Genomic DNA, 12,290 nt, shown 5'->3' with positions numbered 1-12,290 from the left:
GGCCATAGTAGATTAAATTATTTGAAAATTGGCATTGTCAAAAGAAATTGCACGATATAAGCATATCACATTCACATAAGACTCGCATAATTTAAGCCAAAATAACAGGTTGTGGTTATAGATGTAAGTAAGTAGAGCACCAGAAAATGAAATTTATTATAGCAACTAAGTGGTTTCAAATGACCCCATTCCCGCCACTTCTGTGCACAAATAATTGAATAATCAGCTATTTTTATTTTAAATGCCACAATATTGCTTGTCTAATTCTAAACAATTGTGAGATGCCTGCACTCGACAAATTAATTCAATTATTGTTTGTATTAAATGTCGTGCGATCAACACATAAAACAGAAGTTTCATGAAAATCACGAACAAGAAACTTTTCAGTAGCTGATAAGCGCAACCTGGCAAAGCTAAGCTAGTCAAACGGTAGTGGCTTATCTGACACCAGAAACCTTTTGAAAAATGAGCCTATTATAAGTGCCGGTGCTGCAAAGAGGTTAGCAACTGGCTGAACTTTTTCGGATGTACAAATGTTGAAAGAATATTTAAAGTAAAGTTGGGCATGAAAAAGCATTTATTGCGATACCATCAATTGTAACTTAAGATAGGAAAGGAAGAAAGGATAGAAACAGGGGCATAGTAAATTGTAATACATTGAATTTTTAAGAAATTAAATTAGGCAAATATAAATTCTTTATTTGTACATTTTTAAACTCCAGTATCTTCTCGACCATCATACTCGCCGGGCTAAAAACTAAATATATACCAAAATGTTCAGCATTAAATGCAATCAAAAATATAATATAAAAGAAAAATGTTAATCTTTTCAGTTTATTCCTTTTTCACTCAAGTCTATAAATAAACCAATTTTCAGAAAAATGTATCACAATGTCCATCTACTTAGATCTTCTTCTTCTGGATTGGCGCGATACCCGCTTATGCGATTTTGGCTGAGTTTAACAGAGCGCGCCAGACACTTCTTTCTCGAACTAACCGGTTCCGGTTGGACACACCAAGTGAAGCCAAATCCTTCTCCACACAGAGAAGGGCTTCTTTTTCCTCTACTACTCCCAGCTGGTACCGCATCGCATACCGCCGGAGCGTTTGCATCCAAACGGACGACATGACGACAACGAAGCCGCTACGTCTATGCTGTCGTAAAGCTCACACAGGTCATTGTTCCATCGCCTACGATATTCGCCGTCACCAACGTGCAAAGGTACAAAAATCTTAAACAGAATCTTTCTCTCAAACACTTTAAGAGAGGTCTCATCGGATATTGTCATCTCCAAACTTCTGCGCCATATGTTAGGACGAGCATGGTAAGAGCCTTATAAAGCGTTTTCATTGTTCATCGAGAGAGGATTTTATTACTTGGCTACTTAGTCCAAAGTAGCACTTTTTGGCATGAGAGATTTTCTTACTATTTGAATCATTTGGGATGAAGTAGTTGAGTAGACGACGAATCTACACCCCTGCCATAAAGCAGAGGTGAAGATTTCCACAGAGCGCTATTTTGTTATCTATTTTATCTATTTCGAAATTCCTATGGGTTCAGTACAATAGACGGAGGACGCAGAAAGTCCTGTGGACGCCATGCCATTCAATTTCCAAAATTGTAGCTATGCTTACCGGTAATTTGACGCAGAAAAGCTGGGTTTACCCTTTAATCCCCATTGCAGAAGCTGTGGCCCTTTAGAGCTACTTGAGAAGTGCCAGTCTGGTACTTTGACCATTTCACCTACCTACATAGTCTTCATCAACATAAATTCTTAGAGTTTCAGTGTGGAGCATAGGGCAACAACGAATTTCTTCCATTCGGGTCTATTTTCGGCTAATCTCTTAACTTCATTCCAGCTAAGCTGCATGGCGCGAGTTTCCTACTCCAGCAGTCGTCTCCAGGTATTTGCTGGCCTTCCACGTCTGCGGCTTCCTTTGGGGTTCCAAATCTCGTAGTAAAAAAAAAATGAAATCTTAAAACTCACACAACTCTATTAGTTTAAATTCAATTACAGTCAAGTATAACTCATTCGACACAAAATTAAATTTACTATAACAGTAGTGTACTAAAAAAAATCCTCAATATCGGATAATATCGTAAAAATTATGTCAAAGTTGAAAAAATAGAGAAAAAATAAAAAAATTCCAAATACTTCCGCCTACAGTCTCGTCAGTTGTCATTTCAGAAAAAATGTCAACACACTGTCAAAAAGGCTTGTTTTTGTTCTTTCGAACTAAAGAAGCAAATTCGAAATCGGATGGAAATTGGCGAAGTTAGGAGTTATTCTTCACATCAACCTACTGAAACACGGTTTTATGGCCATAAAATGAGATTTTAGGGGTGTATTGGAAATTTCTCCTATACCATTTTTCTTAGTTTTTCTATACCTACAAGTTGAACTAGGTCTCCATAAAAGTATAATTTCACTGTCGCACAGATAATTATCTTTCAATGATAAATCAAAGTTTCAGTAAAGCCTTTAAAATCATTACGGATACGAGTATTTTATTTAAGAGAAAAAGTTCATTGAATTGGTTAATCAAACATCAAACGCAGAAATAGGCTGGACTACGTGACCATAATCCACAGAATAGGTGATCAAAGGCATGTATGTATGTATGTATGTACACTCTCTATACAGAATTTGTACGTAGAGAAATCACGAAATGATTAGAACGCGTCAGAAATTTTTTTGACAAATTTATATACATAGTAAATATACGTAAGTATATGTGTGTATATAAAAAAAATGTATTTACTATTCCTACTGTATTTGAGAACATACATATGTGTGAATGGATGAACAGATGCTCTAAATGTGTTCCAGCGCGCCGGATGCTGCTGTATGCGCCACGCCGGTCCACTTGACTTGCGCTGCATCAGATTTGTAATGCTAAAAACATATGCACATATGTACATGGCTACTGAGTGTGGAATATGTACTATGTACTTACATACACATACATTTATATAAGTATGTACTCTCATATAGCGACCGAGTTCTAATTCCACACACAAACAACTGCTTTAGTTCGGTTTTGTTTATTATTTCTTATTATGATTATGATTTCGCTTCTTTATTCTCCTAACCGGCTCGATCAAACAATTTATGATGGTATATTTGAATGAAAATCGTGTTCGAAGAATAATCAAAATTATCAAAAACATTGATACATTAAAATAGAATCAAAATCATGTATGTATGCATGTATGTACGTACGTCAGTATATGAAACGAACCAGTTCCACCATGGCGGCGAAAATGTCTATCTAAATTTAAGCCTGATAACCAATTAACACAATATATGCAAATAAGTTGAGGAATAAAACTTGTTAATTAGCATTTGAACTATCAAACTTCAGTTAGCCAACCAGTCGCGCTCAAGACGTCATCCTCTGGATCCGTTGAAACTATAAGTATTATTGACTTCAGCGAATTTCAGTGTCAAACGACGATATTCAATATTTAGTTGTTTGTTTTGGCCGCCTTTTGTTTTCTGCGGCGGTAGCTGGTCGGCTAGTCGAGTGGTGGAAGACTGGTCTTAAAAGAAACATGTTTTTTCACAGCCGTTGCTTGTAGCCACGAGACTGTTTGGTAGCTTGAAGTAATGGATATTTGTAGGAACAAAGCAAGTGGCAATTTTTTTTTTTTTTTGCAAGAAATCAAGTATCAAGCTCATACATATGCATAAGTATGTTTGTACAATGCTTGATCAAGGAGATATCCGTAAATATAAATACATTTGTAAATGAATACTGCGTGAAACTGAAACTGTTGTAGGCGAAAAGGCCTTACATCTTAGCCAATGAAACAGGAGAAATAAAGAGAATCTCCTTGAAATTTTGTATATTTTTCAAGTGATGTATGTAATATTGCACAAAAAAATTGTCTTCGACTAAATACGTAAACGCATAGCCATTACAAATAAGCAAAGAGTATAAGCCAGCCTGTTTCAGGTCTTGTTGATTTCATTTAAATTAACCCTTCTTTTCTAACGAAATAAATTTATATTTTTCTATTTTATATCGCCTTTTATATTTTGCACTTTGCAAAAATTCGTGTGATGAGCTGTAATCCGATATTTGTATCGAAAAGTTTGGTATTTTTTATCATAAATTTGCCGGCTCTAAAACAGCACAAAATGCTACATGGCTAAAATATATCAAACACCCTCAGATTTCTGTTTCTAAAAACTAAAATTCATTGACTAAATGACAAAGAATTCTCGGTATTTTTAAGCTCAGCAAGAAATCTGCATTTCACGATTTGTATCCTGGGCTATCACTTGAAATGAAATTTGAATAGGTCGAGCCAAAGAGCACCAAGCGATTTGGTGGCTCCTTAAACACTCCGGCTAAAAAGCGCCATTGTATTTAGAGCTCCGGAGAGAGGGTAGACAGTCAAGGAGAAAGAGAGAAAAGTATCAGAGAAAGAGATAGGAAAGAATAGAGACAGAGACAAAGGTAGTTAGACTTGTGTGAATTTCCCAGATTCTTTGGCAAGTCTGTAAATATCCTCTATAGCCTTCCTCTAGCAAAAACAGGACTCACAAATAAAGTGATCAGTGCTATCCGCCTTCTCCAAGCAAGACAGGCACATCGGGTCCTTAATGATTCCACTGGTGGTCATATGCTGACCACATGCGTTGTGTTCTGTAATAATACCGACTATCAACCGAACATGTTTCCTTCTAAGTTTTAATAGAAAGTTTGACAGTTTTCTGTCCGGACTTACAAAACATTCTGCAGTTCTGTAGCGTTCTAAACCGGACCATCGCTCTTTATTAAATTGCATACATAATCGCTGATCGAATTCATGATTCCTGCGGAACTGATTCCGATTATTGGCTCTGGCCCTTGTGAGTAACCGCTGATCCACGGTTGGCCAATTCATCGGGAATTTCGTTTCCTTGAACACCGGAGTGTACTGGAATCCATATAAGTACAAGTCTGCTCTGTCGACAGAATTAAGCTTCTTCTTACATTCTTGAACAATCTTTGAGGTTTGCTTCGCGTTCTCCAGGGCCTTCAGTGCGGCATCTGTCACTGAAAACTCCAATCTGTTTCCCGCTCCATCTTTTCTCGATTATCCATTCAGCTACTTTCAGGATGGCAAAAATTTGCATTTGGAGTGTGGAGTATGGCAGTTGACATTTCATAGTCATAAAGAACAGCAACATCATCATCATAAGCTTACATATTACGTTTTCACCCACGAGCTTTATTTGCTCTTTTTTCAGTGAGTTTAAAAATTTCTATCGCCCAAAAGCTGGAGTTAACTCGTGAAAATTTTCGTACTATGATTTATTACGATTTCCAACGTGGATTATCGAGACAAGAGTGCACCGATCAACCTTCGAACGGCGTTGAAGCACCACACTTAAGCACTGTGAAACGTTGGTGAAATGAGTTTCAATGCAGGATGGGTTTCGTGAAGGCCGTCCAAAAAACGGTAGCTATGCCAGAAACAATCAATATTGTGCACCAAATGAAAACGCGAAATGCTCATGTGACATATCACGAGATAAAGGCATCCTTGGCTATTAATAGAAGCAGCGCACAAGAAGATTTGTTTTCTTTGCTCAAAAAAGAATTTGGTTCGATTGGTGTAAAGAAATGTTTAAGAAATTCAGCCGTAGTGGTTCAAAGCACGTCTATGACATCGTAACAGATGACGAATCTTGAATCTATGCATATAAGGCGGAAACAAAACAGCAATCAACAGTCTGGGTATTCCAGGATGAGCTTAATCCAATAAAAGTTATTGGGGTAAGAAGCATCTCAAGGCAAAGGGTCGCCTGTTTTTTTTTCGGAAAATCTGGTCATGCCGCAACTGTACCGCTAGAGAAGCTTGAAACAATCAATTCTGACGGGTGCACAACTATTTGTTTAAAGAAGTTTTCGGAGAGTTAAGGAAAATTAACCGTCGAAGACGATTCATCGTTCACCAAGACAATACGAGCTCTCACGTATCGGCTTACACAAGTGAGTTTTTGAGCACTCAAAACAACTCTCGGTAACTCTCAACAACCTTCGTACTAACGCGAAACTGACCTAGACTCAACTGACCAATAGATTATCTTGAAGATCCTCACTTTTTATATGCCTTATAAAATTAGAATTGTTTTACATTTAAGTCAGTTGAAAATGTCCATGGGTTTAACAAAAGCAGTCATTAAGCGTCATTAGATTAGGGTTTTTTTCCAAGAAATGAGTTGGTCAAATAAAATTCGATTGTCCAGCCCTGGTGGCTAGTGCTATGATATTAATTTAGTAATTTCAAATTTGTAATTATATTAATTATTAAAAATAAAAGGCAAAGTGATAACTCATTATCAATTTTTTTTTTTGCCAATTAGCAGATTATACTCGTATAACAGATTATTAAAATTATTAATACCACCCGTCAAATGAATAAATTCGAACAAACAAAAAATTTAAGAAATGAATAATGTATTTTAATCACCTCACCATTTTTCTCTTTCAGCGTACCTTCCGTCCGCTGCAATTTCATATACCTAAAACATTTCTGTTTCCATGTCCGGCATTCGCTGATAAAAATCAATACTATCACTCTACGGTAATCGCCATTTATAAAATCTCTATAATTTGCGTGGAATATTTTCTCACCAAAATCACATAAAATAGTCCACTTATCTAATGTGAATTTCCGGCCCCTCCTATTCTACTTTTTTTTGTGATTATATCGCTTATGGAACCAATTTTATTTAAATTTTTAATTGCTATTTTTTGTTTGCAATCAAATGCACATTTTTTTATACATAAACTCTAAAGAAACTCGTTATAGCTATTAATGTTGAAAGTCAGCGCTGTCTAGTAAAAAGTAGCTTTTAACAACTCGAGTTAATATCTGGATATTTGTATTTAAATTTTTTTTATTGTCAATGTTTTGATACGAGTAATAGAACTGAGATAGCCATCATTACTGATGTTCGCTGTCAAATAAACCATTGCAGCAATAAATTTTGAAAAGCTATACTTATGAGAAACTTCCAGGAGTTTATACAAGGCAGAATGTGAGTGGTTTTATTGTTAAATTGATAATTTTGTTTAATATTTTTTTAACCAGATATTTGTATTTTTATTTTATTCTGAAGCTTATTTAAGATATAATATTTTTTTCTTATACCATGAACTTTCTACTCCATTTGTATATTCTAGTTGTTTTGATTTTAATGGTTCAAGTTATGTTATTTCGATTTACTCAAAGTATTTATATTTATTATATAATAAGTATAAATATAAGTATAAGTATAAGTATAAGTATAAGTATAAGTATAAGTATAAGTATAAGTATAAGTATAAGTATAAGTATAAGTATAAGTATAAGTATAAGTATAAGTATAAGTATAAGTATAAGTATAAGTATAAGTATAAGTATAAGTATAAGTATAAGTATAAGTATAAGTATAAGTATAAGTATAAGTATAAGTATAAGTATAAGTATAAGTATAAGTATAAGTATAAGTATAAGTATAAGTATAAGTATAAGTATAAGTATAAGTATAAGTATAAGTATAAGTATAAGTATAAGTATAAGTATAAGTATAAGTATAAGTATAAGTATAAGTATAAGTATAAGTATAAGTATAAGTATAAGTATAAGTATAAGTATAAGTATAAGTATAAGTATAAGTATAAGTATAAGTATAAGTATAAGTATAAGTATAAGTATAAGTATAAGTATAAGTATAAGTATAAGTATAAGTATAAGTATAAGTATAAGTATAAGTATAAGTATAAGTATAAGTATAAGTATAAGTATAAGTATAAGTATAAGTATAAGTATAAGTATAAGTATAAGTATAAGTATAAGTATAAGTATAAGTATAAGTATAAGTATAAGTATAAGTATAAGTATAAGTATAAGTATAAGTATAAGTATAAGTATAAGTATAAGTATAAGTATAAGTATAAGTATAAGTATAAGTATAAGTATAAGTATAAGTATAAGTATAAGTATAAGTATAAGTATAAGTATAAGTATAAGTATAAGTATAAGTATAAGTATAAGTATAAGTATAAGTATAAGTATAAGTATAAGTATAAGTATAAGTATAAGTATAAGTATAAGTATAAGTATAAGTATAAGTATAAGTATAAGTATAAGTATAAGTATAAGTATAAGTATAAGTATAAGTATAAGTATAAGTATAAGTATAAGTATAAGTATAAGTATAAGTATAAGTATAAGTATAAGTATAAGTATAAGTATAAGTATAAGTATGTATAAGTATAAGTATAAGTATAAGTATAAGTATAAGTATAAGTATAAGTATAAGTATAAGTATAAGTATAAGTATAAGTATAAGTATAAGTATAAGTATAAGTATAAGTATAAGTATAAGTATAAGTATAAGTATAAGTATAAGTATAAGTATAAGTATAAGTATAAGTATAAGTATAAGTATAAGTATAAGTATAAGTATAGGTATAGGTATAAGTATCCCTTGTTAAGATCGAAACACTAAATAAATAAAATAAAATAATATAAAAAACAAAAACATTAATTTTTTCCCAAATTAGACTCCTCTACATTTATTTATTTGAATATATTTGTTTAGTCTCTTAAAACGTTTAAAAATATTTTAACTCACCTCAATATCATAGATACGCTGTGCCGAACGCAAGTAACGCAAATATCCGTCGGTGCGTTCTGTCGCTACGGTAAAGACTTTAATGTGCTTCGCTAAAATTATGAAGAAATCGAAGAAAAATGTTAGGTATATATGTATGTATGTACATATGTTTATAAGAAATATTTTATTAGACTTTAGTGCATCATAATGCATAAGTGACAAATTTTGCATTGAGTTTTCTACAGTCACAAAATAATTTATTGCCATTGAAGATTTGTGCTTTAGTAGATAGAAAAATTGAAAATATGTAAATTTGCCATAAATTATCTTTTAGCATAACTTTAATAACATTGAAATTTGCACGCAAAAAATTATAATTGTAATTAAGAATCTAAGGATTTGGGTAGAATTTCAATTAATCCAGAAATATGTCAAGGTGGATCACTCGATTAGATTTACGAGGATACTCGTTCTCTTAACAAAAAATACGCATAAAATGCCACTCGTAAGCACTTAAAAACCAATGTTTTCCACCTAAGGATTGTAGATAAGGTGCACTGGGCTTAGGACAAACAATCAATGGCATTCGTCGAGAGACAATTAACATCTACACCCTTCGCAAACGTAGAACTTCAGCTGCCTCCTGACGACAATGAAACCCTCTCCATCTTTTTTTTTTTTTGTTAAGGAGGTTGAAATCGAAATGTCAGAAAAATTCTCAAAGGTGGCGTCACACCAATGGTGTATGGGATATGCTCCCACGAACACTATAACAGTCCTCCTCCTCGGCTGATTTCCACCCTGGAACCGCGTTAACATTTCTTCGAGGTGTAGCCGCGTTTATATCTATTAACACAACAGGCTCCTGCGTCCCACTACGTTCAAAAGCAGTTGGAGGGGAAATGAGAAGATCGGAGAATGCGTATTAGTCCGATACTCACAAACTATTTTCTTGTCTTCTCTTTGGTACTGCAGTGAGTGTTTAACTCAAGCGTCTGTATCTGCTCCACTCCCTCTAGTACCTCCCCGTTCAGACAGTACTTTCACAGGACTTCTGTTAGACGGCCACAAAGACGTCACTTAGTGGAGCGTTCCCACGTCAATCAGTTCTACGTTACCTTTCCGCCCCTTATTATTATCCAGCCAATGATTGTCACTCGAAAATAATAACAACGACAACATTTAGTGGAGCGCCGACGAACACCGGCAAAATTGATCACATCTTTGCGCAGTACAAAAGTACATAAATATGTAAATTTTTTAAAACTCTTTTCTTTCTGTGTATAAAAATTTGAACTGAATTTTCGTTTTATTGACGACAATTAAATTGTAGCGCTCCCATCCATTACTTGTATGAGTATTAGTTCGCAGAATTACGGAACTGATGTATGTATTATATTATATGTACATATGTGACTTTCTAAACCGCAGCATGAGCTATGTACAAAACACACATCTACACATACACATATTTATATTCTAAATAGCAAATGTTGCATTAAAACTAATATGGACACATACCCAAGAAATATGATAGTATATATTTACATACTACATACGCATATACATATGTACTTATACACATTTCTTTAACGATGTACACATTGGAGACCCGGGACGTTTATTTATTTTAATAATGTTATTTTTTCGAACATAAATGTGATTAAAAAGTAAAATAAATTTTTTCTTATGTACAGAATATAGGGATGCTGAAATGTGAAAAATGCGGAATAAAGATAAGAAGGCATTCGGAACTTTCGAGCAATTCGAGCAACTCGGTACCCTCGCAGAAGATAGCATGATGAACTGAACAAAAATAGTAATGACATGGACTTTGTGAAACCTACAAAAACACAATATCTTCGTTGGCGGCGGTGCAGTTAGAAAGATCCTTCAATTTACCTGCCCACGCGTGCCAACGTGACAACGAGAGCACCGACCACCAAAAATGAAGAAAGATGTTGTTTTTGTATCAGCATAAACATTCCCCATTTATATACGGGGAGTGCTGCTGCTCCGGTCCTTGGCCGGATATAAATCCGGGTCATTCCGGTTACGTAGAACCAATTGTCGTGGAAACGGTGACTCCCAATAGTTTGGAGTGGTTAACAGGCGCTATTGATATGTCACCCTTCATCCAGGTGACAAATAGGGTCGCGATGGATATAGTGGAGGAAAGTTGAAGAAGCGGGAAATGCTGGAGAGATAGTAGCTCACTTTTGAACACAAGCCATCGATGTCATTGCCGGATGCCATTATCAAGCAATCGTCAGAGTATAATATCAATGAAACTCCCTGTGGTGGTTGAGCAAGCTTCGAGATTTAGAAGTTGAAAAGCAACTTTGAATTTTGAGTTTTGATTCTGAAATATTACTGACGAGTGTCGCCCACACAGATAGCTTGCAGACCGCCACTTCAGTCACGGCGGGAAGATAGTCTATTGAATATCATCTAGTAGCGTGGAAAGGCTAACTGAATCAAAAGCCAACAGGCGCCACTCCCATCGCTACGCCCTCACACTCTATAGTACTAGGGCAATCCCCTCGCAAGAGCGGTTTTGTTCTAAGACGGCGATTTATCTGCGTGCTCATGGCGTTAAGTGTTATGGTGGTACTGCGCACTTTACGGAAACCATGCTCATGTGCAGCTGGGGGCATGTGTTTCGTAAAGAACGGAGTAGGAGGGGCGTAACCCACTGCTTGGGAAAGGAGAATCTGCGGGCGATAATACTCACTTTGGTTCGCGGGTTTCCAGGTTTCAATAGTGGGATCACTATCCCTATTTTCCAATTATCAGGGAAGATGAGGATGATGATGGACAGGCTGAAGACCCTCGTGACTAACGAGGAAACGTTGCCAGAGTACAAAAAGTTCAGAACTGACGAGCTGATACGAAACCCAAGAACAAACATCTTTAGAATTACGTCAACAATAATCGGCCATTGGCCAATCGGAGACCATGCTAGGAAGATGGGGTGCCCGTATAACAATAGATGTAGGGGCAGCAATCAAGAGGATTCTAGAAAGACAGTCTTCCACTATCTGTGTGAGTGCACAAGTCTGGGTGTTCCACAAAAAGTGCGAAATAGGTTTTTTACTTAAAAATTCATTACTCAAAAACAACTCATTTTAGCTACTGGGCATTCAGCTTAATTGAAGTTTGAGGTGTCCTCTTGATTTAGAAAAAGTTAAAAAAATATTGGGTTTCGAAAAAATTTCGAATTTTTTTGTTTTTTGCAAAATAAAAAAATTTCAACCTCTTTTTTGCAATTGTTTCTACATGAGGTCGTTCGTGCAAGTAATGACGATCATTTTGAACCCAGAATCATTAAAATCGGTTCATTTTTGACTAAGTTATGAGCATTTAAAAAAAAATTTCTTATATAATTAAAAAAAATCGATTTTGAGCCGAAAAACAAAATGCCGATAAAACTTGAAACAAATTTTTATCGGGTGAACAAAAAAATAAAAATAAAAAAATAAATAATTGGCGCGTACACTTCTGTTAGGTGTTTGGCCGAGCTCCTCCTCCTATTTGTGGTGTGCGTCTTGATGTTGTTCCACAAATGGAACAAAAAAATAGTATCTCATGTCCCGGTTGAATTGAAATCGAAAGCATCTGGGGAAATTTCCAATGAACATATACGAGTACATATATATAATTGGCGGGTACACTCTTTCTGGGTGT

At 34.5% G+C, this 12,290-nt stretch overlaps 1 protein-coding gene across 1 annotated transcript in view; it reads right to left on the bottom strand.

Annotated features, from left to right (window-relative positions):
- Nucleotides 1-12,290, bottom strand: part of LOC129240426 (procollagen-lysine,2-oxoglutarate 5-dioxygenase) — a 40,938-nt gene that overhangs the window by 27,276 nt on the left and 1,372 nt on the right. Inside the window, exon 2 of the mRNA XM_054876211.1 lies at nt 8,622-8,713. Within this exon, the coding sequence (XP_054732186.1) occupies nt 8,622-8,713 (92 nt within the window). The remainder of the gene's footprint in view (nt 1-8,621; nt 8,714-12,290) is intronic.

This window comes from Anastrepha obliqua, chromosome 3 (assembly GCF_027943255.1).
Source record: "Anastrepha obliqua isolate idAnaObli1 chromosome 3, idAnaObli1_1.0, whole genome shotgun sequence".
In the NCBI taxonomy this organism is placed as follows: Eukaryota; Metazoa; Arthropoda; class Insecta; order Diptera; family Tephritidae; genus Anastrepha; species Anastrepha obliqua.
This window is presented reverse-complemented; position numbering and strand designations above follow the sequence as displayed.